The sequence below is a fragment of the Chiloscyllium plagiosum genome, unplaced genomic scaffold (genome assembly GCF_037043375.1).
Source record: "Chiloscyllium plagiosum isolate Xiang-an unplaced genomic scaffold, Cpla_swu_hap1 HiC_scaffold_2, whole genome shotgun sequence".
Classification (NCBI taxonomy): domain Eukaryota; kingdom Metazoa; phylum Chordata; class Chondrichthyes; order Orectolobiformes; family Hemiscylliidae; genus Chiloscyllium; species Chiloscyllium plagiosum.
The window spans coordinates 127,977,803-128,005,125 of NW_028270140.1; the positions used below are offsets into that span (position 1 = coordinate 127,977,803).

The 27,323-nt window shown below is 41.3% G+C and overlaps 1 protein-coding gene across 31 annotated transcripts in view; it reads left to right on the plus strand.

Moving 5' to 3' along the window:
- Positions 1–27,323, plus strand: part of sorbs2b (sorbin and SH3 domain containing 2b) — a 323,367-nt gene that overhangs the window by 192,735 nt on the left and 103,309 nt on the right. For 26 of the 31 annotated variants that reach the window (XM_088000723.1, XM_088000747.1, XM_088000756.1 and 23 more), the window contains 4 exons: positions 376–423; positions 5,000–5,186; positions 8,813–8,927; positions 15,888–16,058. In XM_088000723.1, coding sequence (XP_087856849.1) covers positions 376–423; positions 5,000–5,186; positions 8,813–8,927; positions 15,888–16,058 — 521 coding nt within the window. The remainder of the gene's footprint in view (positions 1–375; positions 424–4,999; positions 5,187–8,812; positions 8,928–15,887; positions 16,059–27,323) is intronic. The other 5 variants (XM_088000785.1, XM_088000798.1, XM_088000806.1 and 2 more) reach the window with 1 other exon arrangement.

Below are 27,323 nucleotides of genomic sequence, written 5' to 3' on the forward strand. Positions count from 1 at the left end.
TGTTCCTTTTGTTTTGTAAAATGGTTGGCTTCTAACTGACATTATGAACCAATCATTTGAGAGCTTTGGTTGCCTTAATGCCACACTGGCAAGCAAATAATGAAGGGTGGGCAGTTGACGTAGTGAAATGTCAAAATTAGAGTTGAGTGGATTTATTCACTAGGGATTTAGGGAATTAGAGGGATACCTATCCTGTGATACAAAGGAAAATTAAACATAATGCAGTCTGAAGTAGTTAGGGTCAGTTTAGTAAGGAGCCACAATATATAAGTGGTTCACAATATATAAGATTGGAAATAAAACTATTAGTCCAATTCCATTATTACCACAGCTGGCAGTAAACCACTTTCAACATGACTTTTTATTTTTTAACAGATGATGATACAGATGCATTCAATGCTACATATGCATATGTTTATCCTGGTAAGAAATTTATATTGTTTTGTTTTAAATCTCAAACTAAACTGGGAAGCAGCTTTTCCTGATTGAGCAAAATCCATGTAAATGTACCATCGCTGACCTCCATTCTCAATCTTCACCCAGCAGGCCCTCTTTGTAAATTCCCATCTTATTGACTGTCTCTCGGCCATAACCCCGTTAATGACCCAGACCCACCAATTGATGGTTAACTGGTGGTCCCATTATTGTCAATCCCAACACCACGACATGATGAAATAAATTCACTTAATTCCCATTCTCCACTTTGGAAAGACCTTTACTTCCCTTTTCCTTGAGCCTGTCACTCAAACTTACTATCGTCAGATATCCTCAGGGTCTCTGCATTAAATTAAGTAATCTAAGTAATAAAAGAACAACAGCTTTATTTCTTAATTTCAAATCTAAAGCACTAGACAAACTCTAATTCAACCTCTATTTTAGAAGCTAATACAATACTTTCCAATTTGTTACAGTCCAAAAGCCACTTGATGATAGACCATGCTGGAACTCATCTTTACTCAGAATAATTTATTCTCAAGAGAAACGTTACAAGCATACATCTTCTAACTTAGCTATCCACCTTTTCAGTAGTGTCTTTTTCGAATTTTGTTTTAGTCAATGTGTTTGGACATGTTTTGACACATTTACATTGCTAGCACAGAATAAAGCAAGACATTACCTCTGTGCTATGAAATCCTAGTGTCTCTTTACTTTATCCATTTTTTTCTATTGTTTTCAGAGATGCTATTACATACATATGGGCATTGTTTTTACCACCATCAAATCAGCTGTATTATCAATTAAAAGAACAATGATCCTTACCCACCAGGGTTAGTGCAACAATAATAAATATAGCAGAGGGAAAGAGGAGAGAAAGTGTCTGTTTGTATTTTTCTGTAGTGTCTCTTTATAATTGCTAATATATTTTATCTAATCAACCTGTTCAGAGATGTTACTGGACACCTCTAGAGCAGATGAGACTTGAACCCTGGTCACTTGGTTCAGGAATAGGAACTCTGCCTCTACACCACCCGCTATAATTGCTCAAATGAAACTCCAATTAATACCTTCCACCTGCAGATAATTTACACACAGATGTACAATTAACAAAGAACTCATGTGGTGTTGTGGTAGTGTCCCAACCTCTGAGCCAGGAGACCTGGGTTCAAGTCCCACCTGCTCCAGAGACGTGTAATAAAGTCTCTGAACAGGTTGATTCATAAAACAAAATAAAGTTAGCACAAGGTAAACCATTCTTAAATGTTATCTATAACAATGCAGTCATTACCTACATTCATTAGTTGTACTTGCTGTCTGATGATTTTTTTCCGCATAGTCTTTTGTTTTTCTGATTTCTGTTTTTCTCCCCGCTACCCCATTTCCCCTAAAAAAGGGGTAAGTAAGAATTAAAAATGTTGCAAATGCCCATAGTCTGGTGTAGGAACAGAAATAACTGGAAGGACACAGCAACCCAGTCAGATCCTGTATAGAGATTATACAGGTTAGAGGTTTGCACGCTGGAACCAACAAGGTTGTTTCACTGTTGACAAACTTGGAACCACGAAAGATTGAACTTAATATGTTTTGCATCAGCTGTTTATCTAATCTTTATCAAGAAATTTAGACAGGGATAGGGTGAGTAGGGCAATGTGCCTTTATTTTTAAAGGGTAATATTACTACATCAAAATGCCCAGTGGATCATTTTAACCTGCATGTGCAATGAATAATTCAAGCAGCAATGAATGGTGCCATATTAATTGTTTATCATTGGAAATGGTTCAATCTTCATTTTGATGAAAGCTCAGTTAAAATAGCAATATAAAAGGTTCCTCCACCAGACTTGGAGGTTGAGAGAAAAGTTGGCAATGAAGGTGAGATATTAATAGCCTTGAATTCTTGTTCAGGTAGAAACCTGACCTGCCCAATATGCCAAAACATTTTCTTCAGATATTACATTTCATTGCTCATCCAAGCATGAAAAGCTTACAGAAAACAAAAGATGTTTCAACTGGATGCATCTTACTCATTTTATGAAACGCCTTTTCATCTTCAACTTTTCTTTCAAGTTTTAATTACTTTAAATTGGGAATGCAATAAGATTGGGTTCTCTGTCATTTCATACACTGGCCTTTTCAGCTTCAGGACCTGCATTCAAATCTAGTGTAGACAGATGAGATGAGAGTCTCTTTGTGCTGACTAGAAGGAGCTTCTGTGAAATCAGATTGAGGAGTTCCTCACCAATGGGTGTGTATATACAGCGCAAAGCTATAATCTCTGGCTTTCGCAGATTATGAGGCAGTTGCGGCAAGTAGAAAAGTCATACTGACCTTCATGCTCGAAAATATTAGTGACCAACATATACTACTGTAACAGAGTAGAAGAGAATTTAAAGTACAGTACAGCATTCCAACATCCAAGTTGATAAATGCCACATATGGAGTGATAGTTCTGGTGTGTTCTTTTCTGCAAAAAATGGTCCCTTACTTTGAAACCGAGCTCTTGCACTTCCTTCATGCCTTCCCCTGGTACCTGCACATGGTTCCACAGAGGCTGGCATTTTCCAGTGTATCAAACAAAAATATCCACTCTGCAGTTTTGCCTGGAGAGTGAGTGATCCTAATCTACCCAAACATGGAGAGCAGAATCACCAAGTATAATAGAAAGGTTGGAAGGTTGGAAATCTGAAATAAAGACAGGGACTGCTGGAGAAGCCTGGCAGCATCTGTGAAGAGAGTTACAGAGTTAGGGTTTCACATCTCACGTGACTCCTCTTCATCTCTCTCCACAGATTTGGCCTGACCTACTGAATTTCTCCAGCACTTCCCGTTTCTGTCACCAAGTACAAATTACCTTGGCCTGGTTTGCATTTCCAGCAGTAATGAACGATAGAAACAGATCTCCCGTTCTTTTTTTGCCTTCCAACCTCTGCCAGCCCAGTGACACAAGCCAAGATATTCCCTTCGCTTCAACACCTGCTAACTTGAGCCACAGGGATCAGTGCTGTGGTCACAATTATTTCCGATATAATAGTAACGTGGATGAGACAAGTGAATGTACTATTGTTCAGTTTATGGAAGCCACTAAAATAGATGGGAAGGCTAGTGATGAGGATGACATAAAGAGTTCAGAGAAGGGTATAGACAGGCTATGTGCCAAAAATTTGGCAGCTGGAATTTAATGTGGACAAATGTGAGATTATGTGAGAATAAAGGAACTGAATTTCTTTATATGGGAAAAGACTGCAGAAAACTGCAGCACAGAGGGATTTGGAGGCCCTTGTGCATCACAACAAGCTAGCATTCAAATTCAGTGGATAATAGGAAAGGTGTATGGATGTAGGCTTTGATTTAAAAATGGAATGGAGTATAAAAGATAGGGAGGTCTTGCTAAAACTATGCCAGACACTGGACAGATTGGAGCTGGAATATTGTGGACAGTTTTGAGGCCCTTATCTCAGGGTTCACAAAGTTAATTCCAAATCTGAAGGAATTTTCTTATGAGTTGAGTTTGAGTAGTTAGAAAAATGAGAGGTAACCTAATTGAAACATGTAAAATTCCAAGGGGCCTTGACAGAGCAGATGTTGAGAGGTTGTTTCCCCATGTGGGAGAGTCTAGGACCAGAGGACATGATCGTAATAAGGACTCACCCATGTAAGACAGGTATGAGGTTGAATTTCCTCTCTCAAAGGGTAGTGATTCTGTGGACCTCATTACTGTAGAGACTGCCAAGGTTAGATTGTTAAGTGTATTCAAGGCTGAGATGGACAGGTTTTTATGTAGTAAAGCAGTCAAGAGTTATGGGGAAAAGGCAGTAAAGTGGAGTTGATGATTATGAGATTAACCAGGGACTCATTGAATAGCAGAACAGACTCAATGTGCTGAATGGCCAACTTCTGTTCCTGTATCTCATGGTTTTATCAGCCAATACAGCACAGATTCTGAACAAACTAGGGAACATCCCAGTCTTTTGGTTTGTCATGCCATCAAGATGCATTTCAACAGTGGAAAATGAGTTGGGGATCAGTACAAATATCTGTGACAGACCACATCTGCATAATTTGTATTGAACAAATGAATTAACTTTACTTCTGATATCCAATGAGAAAATATTTAATATTGAGACTTGGGTACAAGCCCAGATCCATATCTGTCCAGCATTGGTGGAGACTACTAAATATTTTGGAATTTTCACAGAATTACTGAAATCCCAGAAGTGAAGCTTTTTTAACTATGATGGATGCAGTTTAGGAACCTCAACTTCGTTCATGAGACAGAAAAAATAAAGATTCCCACGTTGCTGTACATGGCATTCGGATTAGTCTGGTCCTCCTCCCACTCTTTTGCAGTAATTTCTGCAAAAAAAGTAAAATTAAGGGATTTACATCTTACTTCTATTGAAGGTTATATTTGGAGGCTGTGCCAAGAAGGCTTTCAGCCGCTAAGTTTGAGATGTACCTGCAGAGAAAAGTCAACATTGTTTTGCTTGTATATAACATTTAGAAAGCCACACATGTTCTCTTCTACTGAAGATTAAAAAAATCTTTCATTGTTTTGTACTAGATAATTACAGCTCATTCACCTCTGTTCAGGCGCACCCACCTCCCAAGACACATACTTATCGGCCTTTATCAAAAAGTACCTCAGACAATGGTGTTGAATTCTACAAGGAATCTGCTCCATTACCACCACCTCCACCTGTTCCACCACTTTCACAACCAAGACTGAGAGAAACAGATTCCACCGAAAAGTAAGTGCTGAGTAAAGATGTTGTGCGGCAAGAATTGTAAAATAGTTGAGGTTTGTATAATTAATTATCCAAGGACTTGTCAAATTCAAAAGTTAAATGAGAGTGTTATTATTTGATGGGGCAAATACGTCTCTTATTGGCTGAGTTGAATTTTCAGTATTAAAGAGATTTGCCAACTTTAAAATGATCTGAGTGCAGTAGATTTAAAGTTGAGTGTATACATACTTAACGTTTTTATTGGAGAAGAGATAGGAATGAGGGTTCATGCTAAGTATTTACATGCAAAACAAATCTGCTTGCAGCACTGTAGAGCATCTATATATTTCTCTCCCTCACTCTGCTTTTTGGTTTTTACTGGGGAGGGGGGACATGAAACGTTGCACAGGAGTCCCATAAAGGGGCAGTGCATGGGGGGAATCAGGGTGCATAAGCTGGTGTGTAATCAGCATCCCTTAGATCCTGCAACCAGATTCAATTATGGGTCAGTGTGGGCAAATGGCTGATCCATGCAGGTTTCTCCAATCGCCAATGAAGAGACTGTTTTGGGAATACCTATACACTAAGGATGATGGCCTTCTTCTCCTACCTGCTATCCCAATCTGAGGCCCACCAGCAACTTGGCGGCATCACCAGCACCACAGACTGAGGTGACCAATAGTGAGGCTGTGAGGTGTGGGGGTGGGGAAGGATTGCTGAGTCTGCATTGAGGCGGTGCAATGAGCTGCGTACATTTGTTTGTTTTGTTATTGGGCCAGGCCCATTCAGTCAAGCCTGGGCACCAGAGGGGTGAATCCTTTAGTGAATGTAACAATGTCAAAACCACGGAGGTGGTCATTAGCATTGGGTTAGGGACTCTCTATGGGTCACTAAGCTTTGGTTGAGAATCCTGCCTCTCACCAACTCCAGGTAGCTGCTCAGAGGAGTTCCAGATTTGTTGATTGATCTCCATGCAGTGGAAGAGGCATCCTGAGACAGTACACTTCCAATATAGCAATTTAATTATTTTGACTGGCTGCCCACCTCCAGTCTGAGGGCAGCTGAGCTGCAGCCAGTCTTGCCCCGACGTCATCCTGTGGCAGCAGGAAGACATTAGGCTTGTCTGCTCAGCACCAGGGCAGAGTCAGTAGCTAACTAACACAGGGGAGTGAGATTTGTTAAAAAGCAAAATACCATGGATGCTGGAAATCTGCAACAAACACAAAGGATGCAAGAGAAACTCAGCAGGTCTGGCAGCATCTGTGGAGAGAGAAACATAGGAAAAAGATACAAACCAGATTCAAAATGTAAACTCTGTTTATGTCTCCACACATATTGCCAGACCTGCTGAGTTTCTCCAGTGTTCTTTCTGTTTGCTTCCAGGACATTAATATGTTGCTGATTAATGGATTGTGGTGGATGTGGCAATGGCAGGGGAGGTGGGCACAATGATGTGTCTTTGTGATTGTGAACTTCTCAGCCTGCACTGGGGTAAAGTTGCAGCCCTTGGAAGTTTATCTATTCAAAGCAGCATTAGCAACATCAGCCACACTGCCTACTCGATTTAAGAATAGACTGTTCTCAATGCATTTGAAAAGGCACTGTTTGACATTTCCATCCAAAATGCCAAAGTGAAATGGGGGATACGTTGACAAGCCATTTACAATACCATCTGCTCAATATATGGGAAGCAAGAATAGAACAATGCTGACTGGCTAAAGATCTCATTACTATGATGGAACCTGACACTAAATCCAAGGGACATGCTCTGATTTATTATAAATGTGACCCTGAGAATCCATTGTCGATTGTCAGAAAAGCTCAGTTGGTCCTTTAAGAAGGAAACTTCCGTCCTTACCTGGTCTGGCCTACATGTGACTCCAGACCCACAGCAGTGTGTTTGACTGTTAACTACCTTCTAGAATGGACAATAAATGCTGGCCTGGACAGTGACCTGTGAATGATTTTAAAAATAAATATCTGCGTTAAAAGCTGCTTACTCAAGTTCCATGAGATGTGAGGGAGCATGCCTCACTACTGGTTACCGGAATATTCAGATATCCATTGGAAATGCCAGGGGCAAGTCTGCAGGGATCAAAGAGGCAACAGGCCCACCTTCAGGAGAAACGCCTTGAGCAAAGGGAGTCAGTATGTGTTACCTTCATTGGTCTCACCAAGACAACTGACCATGTGAGCATTCAAACTCCTGGTGATAAGTGACTGCCAACTGACTCTGCTCGTTCTGATCTCCCTTTCTATGAAAGGATGATGCCCCAGATCAGCCCCATGGACATCATGGGAACTGTGGGAGACCCACTGTGCGGTCAAACAGGGCTGATGTTCCGCCACATTCTTACTGCTGTCATTTGTCCTCAGGTCATCTACAGAGGGAGTCTACTTATTGACCAGAACTGACAGAAAGCTGCTTAGCCTTGCCCACCTGATTTGCAAAATAAAGATAGTCACCTCTAAGGAACTTTGTCAGAGGGTTCCAGACATAGGATCATTAGCCCAGTGAAATTTGAACATCCCCAGTAATTCATGTGGAGTCGGCTGCATCGGGATTTCAAGCTTGACACAACTCCTCTCCAACCTGTAGGAATAACTATCTGGTCCTAAGAATTTCTGGATACCATCAGGCTATGACTCAAAGAGATTCCCCCCAGTCTTTAGCATTTGCTTTGTTCAAGGCTTGAATGATGAACATTGATATTATCACAGCTAGGAATGTCGCAGGTCAGAGATAGAATTTTGATTTTAACCCCTTCAAATCTTTGCCTTTCGATGTACAGGTGAGCTGAGGCAGGTCTCTCTCCTGTCTCTCTGGGTGCTGGTGGATTCCTGATGTTGGAACTGTGCATATAACACTGGCCCTTCATTTAATATAACTTTACCGTGTGGCTAATATAAGTTTCATCATTTTTTACCACGAAAATGGAAAAATATTTCAATTCCAACCATTCCCAATTGAAAACAAACATGAAAATTAAAGTATATGTATCTCATAAATACATTGCTATTAATCAGATAATAATTTGAGTCATTCAGTACTATTTTTGGAAATGTTTTTTTTTCTTTTTAAACCCATTAAAGTATATTGCTACAGCCCATGTGCCATCTTTGTAATTTAACCCAGCATGACATCACATCAGCATTATGATGAGAGCAGGATGTCACTAGAGCAATTTTATTTTTCAAAAAGCGAAAATTACTCTGAAATTATTTTTCTTCATTGCAGGTTACAATGCACTACTTCAACAAATTTGACTAACAATCTATTCTATCATGTCACTTAAAGCAGTTTGTACCTCTTCCCCAATGTATCTGTTATGCCTCCTTTTCTCCTTATAATGTCCACTGTATACTAATTTACGAGTTGGATAAGTGGATTTCTGTCACTGGGAGCATTGTTATTTGTGTTCTTTATCACAGCCAGTGTGTATACTAACTAGATTGACAGTCAATTTTTACTACCTAAAGATAACGATATGAACACCTTGTGCATTTGTTAAAGATTTAATTTGTGCACTGTCTCTGCGTGTTGTGGTCTGAGAGTCCCAGACTATTTCATATTCATGTAAATTGTTGACTGTGATGCTGATGATGCAGTACACGTAACAAATGCGATGGCTTTCACTATCATTTACTAGGAATGACTGGGATCCTCCTGACAGAAAAGTTGATACTCGGAGATATCGGGCTGAACCCAGAAGCATATTTGAATATGAACCAGGAAAGTCATCAATCCTAGAGCATGAGCGACCGGTAAGAAACTTGTTCTGATCTGACTTCCTTTTGTGATGTGAAATGAACCAAGAAATTCTGAATTAATAAATTTATTTTTGCCAAGGTGAGATAAGGTAGTTGTGAAGACCAGTCAAATTGATTTTGGACCCATACCTGCCTGTTAGAAATTATTTATTTTTTAATGTACTCAGTATGGGAGAAGACTGAGTTGGCATTCCCTGGACTTCGTAAAGCTTCCTCCTTTTCAGCGGTCATTCATCATTACACAAAGATTGTGAGCATTCCAGTTTAGTGGCTGAGACAAGAGAACAAATTGCAGTCGAGTGTATGACGGAGCCTGAGGTGAAAATGTTCAGACTTTGCAAAATCGTTGACCAAAGGACTTTGCCATTGTTCTAAACTTGGATGTTGGGCTCAAAGTCTGCCAGCAGTGAGGCCATTGGGAGAGATTGTGAAATCGGACCACTTGTCTCTATAGATGATGTGGGCAGCGTTGGAGGTAAAGAACCAAGATGGGACACCAAAAGGAAGCACTGTGTGAGTAGGAAGATTGAGGAACATAATGGAAAGATATTGAGGGAGAAAAGCATGGTTGACCATGTAAAAGATGGCAGATACATCACAGTGGTTCAGTGGTTAGCACTGCTGCCTCACAGTGCCAGCAACCTGGGTTCAATTACAGCCTTGGGCAGTTGTCTGTGTGGAGTTTGCACATTCTTCCTGTGTCTGCTTGGGTTTCTAACGGGTGCTCCAGTTTCTTCCCACAGTCCAAAGATGTGCAGATTAGGTTGATACGCCCGTAGAGGGCTGAATTTGGGAGAGATGTTCTGCGGTGGGACTTGTTGGGTCAAATGGCCTATTTCCACACTTGAGGGATTCTGTGATGATGAAGGAGGGGGTAACATGGTCATAATCTGAGAAGATATAATTTGCAATTTTTATTTAGGTCATTTCTTTCTTTCCTTTTACCCACTGAGTCAAAGCTTCCCCCAGCCCCAGGTGTCATTCTCACGTCGACCTGGATAAAATCGACCGAACCCAATTGGAATAACATTAAATTTTGGTTGAGCAGAAACTGAAGATTTTGAGTTGATTACCCAATATTTCTTTCCGGTAACTTTGGTGGAAATTATTGGAGAAGTCAATTGCCAAGATTTACCCAATCAGTTGAAGATTGCATGATGTCAAATAAATTAACTTGAAGGAACCTGATTTGAAATGTCATAACATTCAAGACTTTGGGCTAAGTGTTAGAAAGTGGGACTTGTGTAGATGTAGAGTAGTTTGTCAGTGCAAGTTGATGGGCTGAATAGCCTATTCTGTACTGTTTAATTCTGTGAGTCAGTGGATATTCAAAGTGTATGATGAAGGAAATAATATTTGAAGAAAAAACCAGTGGTTTTAGTGTCTGTTTCATATGGTAACAAACTAACATAAAATCTTGTATTAGAAGCAAGAGTAGGTCATAGGTCAGGTTGAAGCTGCTACACCATTCAGTTAATCTGATTACTCCATACCTCTGATAATATTTCAGCTCCTTGCTCATCAAGAATAACGACCCAGAAAGATATTTTCTGCCCTAAACTTTCTGATCTGTACTGGAATAGTATTGGGGCTGCAATAGTAAGTCACATTTTCTCCAGTTTCCAATAGGTGATCACTGTTTATTGACTTCCGTAGGACATCCATATGTGGAATGCAGATCAGAGCAGCATTAAGTTTTGCTTAGATGTCCCATCATTAACAAATAGTCTTCAAAGTCTTGCTGACCAAGCTCAAGTCTGAAGGATGGCCAACAGTTTGAATCAGTCAATATCAATATAGCTCTACCCTAAAGTAAACTATCACTTTCTAAAGAAAGTAGGTAACAGATGGGCAGAGGAAGAAGATATTTTTTAAATTTATTTGATCCAGGGATGTGGAGTCCTAAACTTCACTGATGATTTTCAGTATTACCGCATAGCTGCTTGGGGGTAACATCAGAGAGCAATTAAGAATCAAGCACATTGGTGTGGGGCTGCAGTCACATCAAGGTCAGATCAAGGAAGCAAGGCAGGCAATTAGATAACATCATGTCATTCCTACTGAAACCAGTTTGCCAGATGAATTTAAACATCAAATTCTCAACTTGTCATTGTGGAACGTGTTTGATCTTTTAAAAAAAAGTTCTTCAGCATCATCTAACTGTTGAAGTTCTAAATTGGAGAAAGGCCAATTTTGACCGTATTAGGTAAGAACTTTCGAAAGCTCATTGGGGGCAGATGTTTGCAGGTAAAGGGATGGCTGGAAAATGGGAAGCCTTCAGAAATGAGATAACAAGAATCCAGAGAAACTATACTCCTGCTAGGGTGAAAGGAAAGGCTGATAGGTATAGGGAATGCTGGATGACTAAAGAAATTGAGGGTTTGGTTAAGAAAAAGAAGGAAGCATACATAAGGAATAGACAGGATAGATCAAGTGAATCCTTAGAAGAGTATAAAGGCAGTAGGAGTATACCTAAGAGGGAAATCAGGAGGACAAAAAGGGGACATGAGATAGCTTTGGCAAATAGAGTTAAGGAGAATCCAAAGGGTTTTTACAAATACATTAAGGACAAAAGGGTAACTAGGGAGAGAATAGGTCCCCTCAAAGATCAGCAAGGCTCCTTTGTGTGGAGCCGCAGAAACAAGTATTTTGCATCAGTATTTACTGTGGAAAAGGATATGGAGATATAGACTGCAGGGAAATAGATGGTGACATCTTGCAAAATGTCCATATTACAGAGGGGAAGTGCCGGATATCTTGAAATGGTTAAAGGTGGATAAATCCCCAGGACCTGATCAGGTGTACCCAAGAGCTATGTGGGAAGCTAGAGAAGTGATTACTGGGCCTCTTGCTGAGATATTTGTATCATCGATAGTCACAGGTGAGGTGCCAGAAGACTGGAGGTTGGCTAACATGGTGCCACTGTTTACGAAGGGTGGTAAGGACAAACCAGGGAACTATAAACCAGTGAGCCAGACATCGGTTGTGGGCAAGTTGTTGGAGGGAATCCTGAGGGATAGGATGTACATGTATTTGGAAAGGCAAGGACTGATTAGGGATAGTCAACATGGCTTTGTGCGTGGGAAATCATGTCTCACAAACTTGATTGAGTTTTTTGAGGAAGTAACAAAGAGGAATGATGAGGGCAGAGATGTGATCTGTATGGACTTCAGTAAGGCTTTCGACAAGGTTCCCCATGGGAGACTGATGAGCAAGGTTAGATCTCATGGGATACAGGGAGAACTAGCCATTTGGATACAGAACTGGCTCAAAGGTAGAAGACAGAAGGTGGTGGTGGAGGGTTGTTTTTCAGACTGGAGGCTTGTGACCAGTGGAGTGCCACAAGAATCGGTGCTGGGCCCTCTACCTTTTGTCATTTACGTAATTGATTTGGATGCGAGCATAAGAGGTACAGTTAGTAAGTTTGCAGATGACACCAAAATTGGAGGTGTAGTGGACAGCGAAGAGGGTTACCTCCGATTACAACAGGATCTTGACCAGACAGGCCAATGGGCTGCGATGTGGTAGATGGAGTTTAATTCAGATAAATGCAAGGTGCTGCATTTTGGGAAATCTTAGGACTTATACACTTAATGGTAAGGCCCTAGGGAGTGTTGCTGAACAAAGAGACCTTGGAGTGCAGGTTCATAGCTCCTTGAAAGTGGAGTCGCAGGTAGATAGGATAGTGAAGAAGGCGTTTGGTATGCTTTCCTTTATTGGTCAGAGTATTGAGTACAGGAGGTCATGTTGCAGCTGTACAGGATATTGGTTAGGCCACTGTTGGAATATTGCGTGCAATTCTGTTCTCCCTCCTATCGGAAAGATGTTGTGAAATTTGAAAGGGATCAGAAAAGATTTACAAAGATGTTGCCAGGGTTGGACAATTTATGCTATAGGGAGAGGCTGACAGGCTGGCGCTGTTTTCCCTGGAGCATTGGAGGCTGAGGGGTGACCTTATAGAGATTTACAAAATTATGAGGGGCATGGGTAGGGTAACTAGACAAAGCCTTTTCCCTGGGTCGGGGAGTCCAGAACTAGAGGGCAGGGCGTAGATTTAGGGTGAGAGGGGAAAGATATAAAAGAGACCCAAGGGGCAACGTTTTCACACCGAGGGTGGTACTTGTATGGAATGAGCTGCCAGAGGAAATGGTGGAGACTGGTACAATTGCAACATTTAAGAGGCATTTGGATGGGTATATGAATAGGAAGGATTTGGAGGGATATGGGCCGGGTGCTGGCAGGTGGGACTAGATTGGGTCGGCATGGACGGGTTGGACCGAAGGGTCTGTTTCCATGCTGTACATCTCTATGACTCTATGACATTCCCACAATTATAATATTTTGACTCCGTTACAAGAAAGGAATGTCACTACATAGCCAAGGTAGAATGGTGTATGACTTGGAGGGGAGATGGTGTATTCATTTGCATCTGGAGATGGAAGTGGATGGTTTGGGAAGAAGCCATGGAGACTGGCTGCAGTGGACCCTGTAGATAGTTAGATGGTCTGGATTGCTGCTGCAGTGCACACATGGTGGGGAAAAGTGGATATTTAAGTTCTTGGAAGGTATTCAGTTTCTTGTGTTCATGCAGCTCCACCTATCCAGACAAATAGTGAGTGTTCCCTCAAACCTGTGCCTTCTAAAGTGGACATGTTTTATAGAGTCAGGAGTCGGTTTAAAAAGAAGCAGGTATTGGGGGGGGGGGGGTGTTGTCCAAGTAAACCATTTTTTTCATCCACGTTTGACTTTTTTCAATAATTTGAAGAACTGTGTTCAAACTCAACGACTGCATAATGTAATGGCATCTTACAGTCAATCCTTAAGTTATTTTCCGCACATTTTTTTGCATCGTCCTTAAAGCCCATTTGATAGGGAATCAGGTGAAGAGGTGGGCGTGATGACGGTTGCTTGGTTGGTATAGATACATCAGGTACGATTCACTTCTTTCATTGTGTGACAAAGAACATGTTGACATTTTTCATTCAGAATGACATTCAGTACCTGAAATGTTACCTTCAAACAATGGTCTGTGCCACTGTTCTGAAAAGATCATTCACCCCAGGAGTCAATATAGAAGAAAGTCTTCCAAACATTTTGTGACTTGAATTGTTTCTTTCAATTTATTTAATAGTATCTTCCACAAATAACACCACGTTTTATTGTAAAAGAAGCCCCAAAACAAATCTCAAATCTCTGAGATAAGTACCAAGTGCATAGACGATCCTTTCCCTGAAGACGTAAGCATTAGAATCTCACCAACATATTACACTAGCATGAAGGGCAGGAGTGGGTTGTAAGTGGTAACATTATCTCATATTTATACTAGGGACTCTCCCTTTCATTGAAGTTGCATACTGGAAGGTCCTTGAAGCAGAGACCCTCTGTAAATATGCAAACATTTTAAATTTTAACATGGTAATGAATATGTATAAATTATGGAAAGTGTTTCTGCAAAAGCACCCATATATTTTAACTTAAAGGAATATGCTGGTCAATTACAATATCAAGTCACTGAGAGCTGTAAGTGTTTGTTTAAAGCTACTGGGGTCTTGCTAATGCTCTGTACAGTTCTTAGCATTTGCCAAAAATAACAGAGGCATCAAAAGAGATCTATGAAAGTGCCAGAAGTCTAATAAAAGTGAACTAACTTCAATGATGTTGATAGATTAGAGACAATAATATTTTCCTTGGAGAGAAGACGGGAGAGAGAGGTTTTATAAATTGATGGATCTGGACAGAGTAGAAGGGAAAGCTCGCTCCTACTCACAGATGGATCATGAGACCAAGGTTACAGGTTTAAGATAATCATGATGAGAAACTTGTTCAAGGTTATTAAAGTTTGGAATGTGCTGTCTGAGACGATCGAGGAGGCAGGATCAATAAAGGCAATTGAAGACTGAATTGGATTATTACCTGGAAAGGAAGCAGCTACAGGGTGAAGTTGGGGGATTTATGGCACAAGGTGAATTTCTCATTTGAAGAGCCGGTACAGACATAAGCTGAATCACTGTGCTGTAATAATTTGATGTTCTGTGATTCTGCAAAATATGTGTAATGTTATGTATGTATCTAGCAGTGCCACCAATAACCAGAGCAAGAACAAAGGATGTTTTTATGCCTTTGTCAGTAATCATTGTTTGGCAATGCGGTAATCATATCACAATTGATTTTTCCCTAATTTCTCTGTGCAAACCTTTCTTCATGATTTTCAATGCTTTTATCAAATTTCCTGTGCTTTTACTGTAATCAACATATGATCATTTCTAGAGCTTAAATTTTGTGTTTTCTTATTAAGGAAAATGATCTCTAATTTATTATTTTTAAGATCATCTAGAATAAACATTCTCAAATGACAATAATTCTGAAACAAGAATGGTGCTCTGAACTGGAAGGGCCATAGAACATTTTAGAAATCCTCACAATAATCACGTTCTCAAATTCAATCCCAACTTCTTCATCAATCACCACTAGCAATGTATAGTAGCAGAAACTGCTCACCAATGCCTATTGAATAATGCATATCATAATTTCCCTTCACTGCATTTTCAGCTAACTCCATCACATTGTAATTCCATATCTTTGGCACAGGTTCAAGCTTACTGAGCCAGCATATGAATGTTGAAGAAGGACATGTATCTAATGTTTTTGACTGTCTTTTCTTTTCATTCAGGCATTTTGTTCATGTTGATTTGGTGAAGTTGATGTCGTTTGTAATTACTATCTCACCTTGATAGTCATAAGAATAATTACATAATATTTCACCAGAGATTCAATTGCAGTCTTTCTATTTAAAAATAACATGACAAAGTGTTTTAAGTTGACTGCACTGATGGTCAGATTCTACCTGTGACTATTTTGCTCCTAGATGCATTAGAAGATTGTGTTATTATGTTGTTACAATTAAGAAATGTTCACAAGTCATTGCCTGCTCCATTTCTTTAATTATCCTCATAGTCTAGTGCTGCAAAAGCACAGCTTTCTAAAGACAGGAGATTCAGAAAACCTCAGTATGAGGTTCACAAAGAAAAAATACCCCAGAGAAAGAAGACTGCAGAAAGTAAGATGCCGTCCATCCAAAGTGCGCGGGAATTTGGTCTCAGACACCAGGAAGAGCAGAAGTGGGTTGTAAGTGGCACACAAATTGGATGCAGCGACTAACCATGCATGTTGCATCAGTGTTCATCAGAGCGATGCACTTAAGGAGGTGAAAAGTCCAGTGATCCAGGACCTGCTTATTTTCCGTTAAAATTACATGAAACTATTAGCCAACAGTTTGATGAACCAGTGGTAACTGTTTCAATGAATCTCGCCAAGTTAATTAAAAATCACTAAAATAATTATCAGCCAAATGAAGTGAACTATCTTAAGTAAGGCTGAGAGATGGTCCTGGAGCAATATGGGTTCTGCATTTGCTTTCCCATTTGTTACATTTCTTCTTGGTAAGACCTAACTTAAAGGTGTCATTCAGTGGTTTCACGGGACAAGTAATAAATTATTGAGATTGGTGTAGTAAAAGTCATTTTTAGTAGTCTCCAGACATTGATGTTATTTGATGAAATTATTTATTTTTGAAATTAAAATGATCACTTTAGAATACTCAGTCATTTCTCTGGATGGCTTATGTGTTTAGTTTCATGTCCCAAAGTTTTAACCATGGTATTAAAAAAAGACCCTGTAGTATTGCTAAGTTAAACATCAGCTGCATGTGTCAGTCTTGCTCTGTCTGTCTGTGGGTGCATCTGTTATCAATACAACATTAAATGTTTTCCAGCCAAGGAGACTGTGATTATTGAGTGACAATCCGCAATGATTTACCGAGCTGACCCAGGTCCCAGTTGAATGTTTACAGTGAATCTCTGTTCTCTGCACGTTCTGGCCTGGTCTCAGTTTATAACCTATTTCTTTGCGTTTGCAAGTTATGCTCATGCCAATATCACCAGCCTAGATGAGGCCATTAAATTGTTATGACAGGCTGCAGAGAAAAGCAGCGAACTGGCCAAAGCATAGTAATCCTGAGTGCCATTTCAGTGAGGAGAGAAAAGAGAAATGATGTAGTAATAGACTATAGTATTGTTAAGGGAATAGATAATGTTCTTGACAATAATGAGAGAGTCTCAGGGATTGGGTTGCCCACCTGTTGCCAAGATTTAGGACATTGCTTCTGGCCTGAAAGGACCTTGGTGTGGGAGTGGAAGGATCGGTTGTTGTGGTCCATATAGGTACCAATGAAATAGATACAATTAGAAAAGACATTCTGTTAAAGGATTACAAGCAGCTTGAGGTTAAATTTAAAAAGAGTGCAAAGGATTGCTACCTGAGCCAAGTACAGATTGTTCTGCTCTAACGCGCATTTCATCAACGCGATTTCACTATAACGTGATTGACGAATTGGGGATGCTGTTTCTAAAGTGCGATTTTTCTATAATGCAGGGTTGTACAAGAACAAAATCATCATATATAGAAGAACTGATGATACAAATTGGTACAGGGTTAATAAGAATTGAGGGGTGAATGCTTGGAAGGAGGGCACAACAATTGTGCAGGGTATCTGTATATTGACAGGACAAATCGGATGGGTAAGGGTGAATTTGTAGAGTGCATCAAGGATTGTTTCCTAGAGCAATATGTTGCACAACCTACCTGGAAATAGGCTATTTTACATGTAGTAATGTGTAATGAAGTAGGATTAATAAGAATCCTCTAGGGGTTATGAGCACAACTTTGTGGAATTTCAAATGTGGATGAGGGATAGCAATGAGACCTCAAACCAGTGTCATTGACTTAAATAAGGACAATTTCAGAGGTATGAAAAAAGCCTTGCTGTAAGTCAGCTGAGAAACTAGACTGAGAGGCAAGTCATTGGTTGAAGTAGTGCTTGTCATTTAGGCAGGCATGTTATATTGGTCAACAACAATTTATTTCTGTCAAAAAGGGCTTAATGAGAAGGATGAATCACCCATCGTAAACAAAGCTAGTCAAGAAGAGCATCCCATCAAGAACCAGCGTGTACAAAGCAACAATATCTGAGTAGGTCAGATGATTGAAGTTTTTTTTTGGAACCAGGAGTGGATGACTAAAAAGCTAATAAAAAGAAAATCGATTCTTAAAGTAAATTGGCAAGCAATATAAAACAAACAGGAAGAGTTTCTACAGAAAGGATCATAGAGTCATAGAGATGTACAGCATGGAAACAGACCCTTCGGTCCAACCCGTCCGTGCTGACCAGATATCCCAACCCAATCTAGTCCCACCTGCCAGCACCTGGTCCATATCCCTCCAAACCCTTCCTATTCATATACCCATCCAAATGTCTTTTAAATGTTGCAATTGTACCAGCTTCCACCACTTCCTCTGGCAGTTCATTCCATACACGTACCACCCTCTGCGTGAAAAAGTTGCCACTTAGATCCCTTTTAAAGCTTTCCCCTCTCACCCTAAACCTATTCCCTCTAGTTCTGGACTCCCCCACCCCAGGTAAAAGGCTTTGTCCATGCCCCTCATAATTTTGTAAACCTCTATAAGGTCACCTCTCAACCTCTGATGCTCCAGGGAAAACAGCCCCAGCCTGTTCAGCCTCTCCCTATAGCTCAGATCCTTCAACCCTGGCAACATTCTTGTAAATGTTTTCTGAGCCCTTTCAAGTTTCACAACATCTTTCCGATAGGAAGGAGACCAGAATTGCATGCAAAATTCCAACAGTGGCCTAACCAATGTCCTGTTCAGCCGCAACATGACCTCCCAACACCTGTACTCAATACTCTCACCAATAAAAGATAGCATACCAAACATATTCTTCACTATCCTATCTACCTGCGACTCCACTTTCAAGGAGCTATGAACTTACACTCCAAGGTCTCTTTGTTCAGGAACACTCTCTAGGACCTTACCATTAAGTGTATAAGTCCTGCTAAGATTTCCTTTCCCAAAATGCAGCACCTTGCATTTATCGGAACTAAACTCCATCTGCCATTTCTCGGCCCATTGGCCCATCTGATCAAGATCCTGTTGTAATCTAAGGTAACCTTCTTTGCTGTCCACTACACCTCCAATTTTGGTGTCAGCTGCAAACTTACTAATTATACCTCTTATGCTTGCATCCAAATCATTTATATAAATGACAAAAAGTAGAGGACCCAGAGTAGCTAAACTAAGTGTGTGATCCTTGGAGGAAGCAACTGGAGAATTGATAACAGGAAATGGGGAAATGGCAGACAATTTAAACAGTATTTTTTATTGGTCTTCAAGGTACAGGTACTATCACTATCCCGAAGATAACATAAACAAGGTGTAATGGGAGAAAGGATCTTGTAATAGTCTCTACCATAAGGGACAAAGTATTTTACAAACTGATAGGACTAAAGGCAGACACATGGATACAGGCCATCAAGTCCTGACAAAGGTTTTTAGCAGAGATAGTGGAGGCACTAGTCAAAATTTTCCAGAATTCACTGAAGGGGGTGGGGATTAGGGGAACAGAAAGCAGGAAACTATAATCAGCTAGCCTAATAACTGTTGTTGGCAAAATGCTGAAAGTAGGAAATAACAAGCAAGGCATTTGGAAAACCTTAATGTATTCCACATGTTTTTTTTTAGAAGGGAAATCATGTTTGACAGATTTGCGAGAATTCTTTAGGATACAGCAAGCAGAATTGATAGAGGGGAACCGGTCAATGCAGTGCATTTGGATTTTCAGAAGCTATTCAATATGGTGCCACATAAAAGGTTATTGTACAAGATAGGACCTCATGGAATTGGTGGTTGATTGAAGATCAGTTAACATTGAAGAGAAAGAGTCAGGATTAATCTGTGCTTTACAGGTTAGAAAGCTGTATAACTAGTGGAATTCCACAAGGATCAGTCCTAAGGCCTCAATTATAAATACTTGTATTAATGATTAAGAGGAGGGAGTACAGTGTAATGTTGCCAAATTTATTGATGATGCACAAATAGATAGGTGGTATGTTGCAATGAAGACAAAAGGAATTTGCAAAAGGACGTAGATAGGTTGAGTGAATGGGCAAAAACCTGGTTGATAGAATTAATGTGGATAAGGTAGAAAAATGTGAGGTCATGCACTTTGGTTGGAAGAATTCAAAAAGCAGACTATAATTTACAAGGAGAGAGACCCCTAAGTGTGCTCAGCAAAGGGATCTGGATGTTCTTAGTGCATGGAGCACAAAGACATTAGCATGCAGATTAGCAAGTAATTAAAGTAAATGGAATTTTGGCCTTCTATTGCTAAGGGATTGGAGTTTACAAACAGAGAAGTCTCCTTAAAACTATCCAGGGTGTTGGTGAGGCCATGCTTGGAGTACTGTGTATGGTTTTGATCCTGTATTTATAAAAGGATATATCAGCATTGGAGGCAGTTCAAAAGAAATTCACTAGGGCTGATTCTGAGATGAAGGCATTGACTTTATCAGGAACAACTACATATGCTACACAGTTCTTTATTCATTAGAGTTTAGAAGAATGAGGGATCTTATTGAAACAGCCAAGATTTTTAGTGAGCCGGACATGGTAGATATTGAGAAGACGTGTCCAGTTTTGGGGTAATCTCAAAATAGCGGATCTAGTTACGGAGGATGGAGACTTTCATTTAAACTGAGATACAAAGTCATTTATTCTCACAGAGAATAGAGAGTGTCTGGAATTCTCTACCATTGAGAGGCTAGATCACTGAAAATATTTAAAGAGGAGGTAGGTTTTTGAAATAGCAGGCTGTGGAGCAATATGATGAGCTGGCAGGACAGAGGAGTTCAAATCGAGGGCATATCAACAGTGATCTGAGTGTCAGGGGCAGCTATAAGTCACTGAATGACCAGGTCTGCTCCTATTACATATGGTGTGTTATGTCACTCAAGACCCTGCTTGCTCCCCATGCTCCTGATCCAATAATTCACTCTCTCCCTGTTCTGCTCTCTCTCTCTGTTCTTGTCCTCTCTTTGTTTCCCATGGCCCTTGCTCCTTCTCTCCCACGCCTCCTTCATGTCCAGATATTAGTAGGCAGCTGTTTCTCCTGGCTCTGGCTGTCTCAGTGAAGGCCTACAGTGTGAAGCAGACATACATTGATCATGAACTAAATAGTAAATCTTATTTTTTCCCAGAAAGCAGCACTTTCTGGGAAAGGACGATGGATGAGGACTTGCCATCTGAGGTAGTTTGGGCTGAGGTTAGGAATAGGAAAGGTGAGGTCACCCTGTTAGGAGTCTTTTACAGGCCTCCTAATAGTCCTAGAATCATTGAAGAAAGGATTGGGAAGGTGATTCAGGAGATGAGTGACAGTAATAGGGTGGTTGTTATGGGGGACTTTAACTTTCCTGATATTGATTGGGAAAGCTATAGCTCAAGTTCGTTAGATGGGTCAGTGTTTGTTCAATGTGTGCAGGAGAGTTTCCTGACACAATATGTAGACAGGCCAACAAGAGGTGAGGCCATACTGGATTTGGTTCTGGGTAACGAACCAGGCCAGGTGTTAGAATTAGAGGTAGGTGAGCACTTTGGGGATAGTGACCATAATCCGGTGATTTTTACACTCGTGATGGAGAGGGATAAGTGTGTACTACAGGGCAAGAATTATAGCTGGGGTAAGGGAAATTATGATGCGGTGAGGCATGACTTAGGATGTGTGGCTTGGAAAAGTAGACTCCAAGGCAAGAGTGTAAATGATATGTGGAACTTGTTCAAGGGGCAACTATTGAGTGTCCTTGATAATTATGTACCTGTCAGGCAGGAAGGAAAGGGTCGTGCGAGGGAGCCGTGGTTTAATAAGGAATTGGAATCCCTTGTTAAATGGAAGAGGGCGGCCTATCTCAAGATGAGACGTGAAGGTTCAATTGGGGCGATTGAGAGTTATAGGGTAGCCAGGAAGGACCTGAAGAGAGAGCTAAAAGCAGCATGGAGGGGACATGAAAGGTCCTTAGGAGATAGGATTAGGGAAAACCCTAAGGCTTTCTATAGGTATGTTAGGAATAAAAGAATGACTAGGGTAGGAATAGGTCCAGTCAAGGATAGTAGGGGGAAGTTGCGTGTGGAGGCGGAAGAGATTGGGGAGACACTGAATGAATACTTTTCTTCAGTATTCACTCAGGAACAGGGCATTGTTGTCGATGAGAATACTGAGGCACAAATAAGTAGAATGGATGGCTTTGAGGTATGTAGAGAAGAGGTGTTGGAAATCCTGGAAAAGGTGAAAATAGATAAGTCCCCTGGGCCTGATGGCATTTATCCTAGGATTCTCTGGGAAGCAAGGGAGGAGATTGCAGAGCCATTGGCCTTGATTTTTATGTCCTCTTTGTCTACAGGAGTAGTGCCAGAAGACTGGAGGATAGCAAATGTGGTTCCCTTGTTCAAAAAGGGGAGTAGGGATAGCCCTAGTAACTATAGGCCGGTGAGTCTCACTTCTGTTGTGGGCAAAGTCTTAGAGAGAATTGTAAGGGATAGGATTTATGCACATCTGGATAGGAATAATGTGATCAAGGATAGTCAGCATGGTTTTGTGAAGGGCAAGTCGTGCCTCACAAACCTTATTGAATTCTTTGAAAAGGTGACGAAGGAGGTTGATGAGGGGAAAGCGGTAGATGTGGTATATATGGATTTTAGTAAGGCGTTTGATAAGGTTCCCCATGGTAGGCTACTGCAGAAAATACGGAGATATGGCATTGAGGGTGAGTTGGAGGTTTGGATTAGGAATTGGCTGGATGGAAGAAGACAGAGGGTAGTAGTTGATGGCAAAGTTTCTTCATGGAGTGCCGTCACTAGCGGTGTTCCGCAAGGATCTGTTTTGGGACCATTGCTGTTTGTCATTTTTATAAATGACCTTGAAGAGGGGTTAGAAGGTTGGGTGAGCAAGTTTGCGGATGATACGAAAGTCGGAGGAGTTGTTGACAGTGAGGAAGCATGTGGCAGGTTACAGCAGGATATAGAGAAGCTGCAGAGCTGGGCAGAAAGGTGGCAGATGGAATTCAATGTAGCTAAGTGCGAGGTGATTCACTTTGGGAAGAATAACAAAAAGATGGGGTACTGGGCTAATGGTCGGATACTTGGTAGTGTGGATGAGCAGAGGGATCTTGGTGTCCATGTACACAGATCTCTGAAAGTTGCCACCCAGGTAAATAGCGCGGTGAGGAAGGCATATGGCGTACTGGCTTTTATTGGTAGAGGAATTGAGTTCCGGAGTCCTGAGGTCATGATGCAGTTGTATAAGACTCTGGTACGGCCGCATCTGGAATATTGTGTGCAGTTTTGGTCGCCATACTATAGGAAGGATGTGGAGGCATTGGAACGGGTGCAGAGGAGGTTTACCAGGATGTTGCCTGGTATGGAAGGAAAATCGAATGAGGAAAGACTGAGGCACTTGGGGCTGTTTTCACTAGAGAAAAGAAGGTTTAGGGGTGACTTGATTGAGGTGTACAAGATGATTAGGGGGTTAGATAGGGTCGACAGTATGAACCTTTTCCCGCGTATTGAGTCGGGTATTACAAGGGGGCATAGCTTTAAATTAAGGGGGGGTAGATATAGGACTGATGTTAGGGGTAGGTTCTTCACTCAGCGAGTCGTTAGTTCATGGAATGCCCTGCCAGTAACAGTGGTGGACTCTCCCTCTTTATGGGCATTTAAGAGGGCATTGGATAGGTATATGGAGGATAGAGGGTTAGTGTAGTTTAGGTGGGCTTGGATCGGCGCAACATCGAGGGCCCAAGGGCCTGTACTGCGCTGTATTCTTCTATGTTCTATGTTCTATGTTCTATGTTCATACTGATATTGTTCGATAGAATTGTAATTCAGATGGGGTGATTACTAATGCATTTGTAAAGGGCTCCACACCAAATCATAAAAACCAAGCTGCTCCAGATGCTGGAAATCAGACTGCTGGAAAAGCTCAGTAGGTCTGGCAGTTTCTTTGGACAGAAAACAGAGTTAACATTTCGATTTTAACATTCCAGTGACACTCTCTCAGAACTAGCTCAGAAAGTCAGAATCATGTTATTGCTGGAAAAGCTCAGCAGGTCTGGCAGAATCTGTGAAGTGAAATAAAAATTAACGTTTTGGGTCCAAAGATCCGGTCACTGGACCCAGAATGTTAACTTTGCTTTCTCTTCATAGATGCTGCCAGACCTGCTGAGCTTTTCTAGCAACTTCTGTTTTTGCTTCTGATTTACAGCATCCGCAGTTCTTTCATTTCCTCCAAATGATGTTTGATTTAGACCTTTGACTCAGATTGTGTTCGATAATGACCTTGCCGGTACACTTCTGTAGTCTACTTTTGGTTTATCTGATAATGTTTGTTGCCATCAGCTACTTTTAACCCTGGTTTCTCAACAGTTTTTGTCCTTAATTTTGCTAAATGACTTCGTTTCTGAACATGACCAATAAACCCATTTGGTTATGTTTTGACAAGTGGCCCTCTAATTTAACTCTAACCTGAATGATGTGCAAGGCATGTGCATGTTTGTGTTCACATGATTTTAAAATAATTCTCGCCTTTCAGTATTGAAGTATTGTCACGTAGTAAGACAGGAAATAAGTCGTCTTAAGTGAACTGCCATCTTTGCAAATTTAGCTCTCGCAATATCTGTTATGCGTGGCTGTCTTGGTTTGTCTGATCAAGATAAAATTTGTGCACAGTGGCAGCATAGTGGTTATATCACTGGATGAGTAATCCAGAGACTTAGGCTAATGCTATGAGAAAGGGGTTCAAATCCCATCATGGCAATCAGAATTCTGATTCAAAGCATGTCTAATGTTGACCATGAAACTATTCCTGTTTATCATAAAAATGCATCTGGTTCAGTATTGTCCTTCAGGGAAGGAAATCTGCTATCCTTACACTTACACATGCCACAATACCTGGAGAAAGCATTGTGGGTCACACTGGCACAAAATGTACTTTAAGACTTCAGCCTCGCACCAAGAATACTCAGTAGCATTACTGATCGAGCTGGTCATGTCCTACAGGACATAGTGCCTAGACTGGGCCTGTGGCAGGTAATGAGGGAACCAGCAAGAGGATAAACTTAACATGACTTCATGCACAGCAATCTTCCTGTTGAAGATGCAAGGATCAATGATGCCATTGGTAGTGTTGACCACTGCACAGTCCTTGTGGAAACAACGTCCCATCTTCACACTAAGGATAACCCTAATATGTAGTGAGGCACTAGACCATAATTTGATCAAGCAACTCAAAACTGAATTTCCAGTGAAGCATGGTGGGCCACTAGCAGCACAACTATATGCAACTGATGTCCTGGTACATAACATACTCTACTGTTACCATCAAGCGAGTGGCTAACCATGCATAAAAGAAGAATGCAAAGGGAGGCCAGGACCAGCAGTCATACCAAAAAATGAGGTGTTAGTCTGGTGAAACTGCAAAATAGGACTGCTTCCACAACAGAAACAGCAATTGAAAGAACCAAGCTTTTCCATAATTATTGGGTCAGATCTGAGCTTGCAGCTTCAAGAGAGTTTAAACGAGTTTGGCAAGGGGGTGGGAATCAGAGCCACATGTCTGAGAGGGGGTCAGTTGCAGATGGGGCGGTGACAGGATGTATTGAATCCATCAGGAAGGTTTCTCACGCGATGAAACAAAGGCATCGGTTAAAGTGTGTCTGCTTTAATGCAAGGAGTGTCCGAAATAAGAGTGATGAACTTAGAGCATGGATCAGTACTTGGGACTACGATGTTGTGGCTATAACAGAGACGTGGGTTTCACAGAGGCAGGAATGGTTGCTTGATGTTCCAGGGTTTGAACATTTAAAAAGAACAGGGAGGGTGGAAAAAGAGGAGGGGGTGTAGCATTGCTATCAGAGTGCATGACAGCTGCAGAAACAAAGATTGCTGAGGAAGGTTTGTCTACTGAGTCAGTATGGGTGGAAGTTAGGAACATCAAGGGAACAGCCACTGCATTAGGGGTTTTCTACAGAGCCCCTAATAGCAGTAGAGAGATTGAAGAACTCATAGGCAGGCAGATTCTGGAAAAATGCAGAGGTAGCAAGGTTGTTATTATGGGTGATTTCAACTTTCCCAATATTGACTGGAACCTCCTTCGAGCAGGTGGTTTGCATGGAGCCGTTTTTGTCAGGTGTGTTCAGGAGGGTTTCCTTACTCAGTATGTAGACAGACCGATGAGGGGAGAGGCCATTTTGGATTCGGTGCTCGGCAACGAGCCAGGACAGGTGTCAGATCTCGTGTTGGGAGAGCACTTTGGTAACAGTGATCACAACTGCCTCACATTTAGCATAGCCTTGGAGAGTGAAAGGAGCAGTTACCGAGGGAAGATATTTAATTGGGGAAAAGGAAATTATGATGCTATCAGACAGGAGTTGGAAAGTACAGACTGGGAACAATTGTTCCACAGAAAGGGCACAAGTGGAGACTATTTAAGGAGCAGTTGTTGTGAGTGATGCACAAATTTGTTCCTCTGAGACAGACAAGAAGGGGTAACATTAAGGAACCTTGGATGATGAGAACAGAGGAACTTCTCCATCAAAAGGAAGAAGGCAGCTTACGTAAGGTGGAGAAAGCAAGGATCTAGCACAGGTTTAGAGGATTACAGGCTTGCTAGGAAGGAGCTCAGAATTGGATTGAGGAGAGCCAGGAGGGGACACGAAAAAGGCTTGGCAAGAAGGATTAGGGAGAACCCAAAAGCCTTTACTCATACGTGAGGAATAAGAGAATGATCAGGGAGAAGGTAGGGCCAATCAGGGGTAGCGGAGGGAACTTGTGCGTGGAGCCTGAGCAGATAGGGGAAGCGCTAAATGAGGTTTTTGCTTCAGTTTTCACCAAGGAAAGGGAACTTAGTGTAAATGAAAACTTTGAGGAGCTGGGATACAGTCTTGACCAGATCAAGATTGATGAAGTTGATGTGCTAGAAATTTTGGAAAACATTAAGATTGATCCTAGGCTGCTCCAGGAAGCGAGAAAGGAAGTTGCTAAGCTGCTGGCGAGGATATTTGCCTCCTCACTCCATGGGAGTTGTACCGGAGGATTGGAAAGAGGCGAATGTTGTTCCTCTTTTCAGGAAGGGTAATAGGGAAATCCCTGGCAATTACAGACCAGTCAGTCTTAGGTCTGTGGTCAGCAAAGTTTTGGAAGGAATTCTGGGGGATAGGATTTATAACTATTTGGCAAAGCGTAGTGTGATTAAAGGCAGTCAGCATGGCTTTGTGAGGGGCAGGTCATGCCTCACAAATCTCATTGAGTTCTTTGAGGAGGTGACAAGACAGGTCAACGAAGGTTGAGCAGTGGATGTGGTGTATATGGACTTCAACAAGGCATTTGATAGGGTTCCCCATGGTAGGCTCATTCATAAAGTCAGGAAGTTTGGGATACAGGGAGATTTGGCTATCTGGATTCAGAATTGGCTGGCTGACAGAAGGTAGAGAG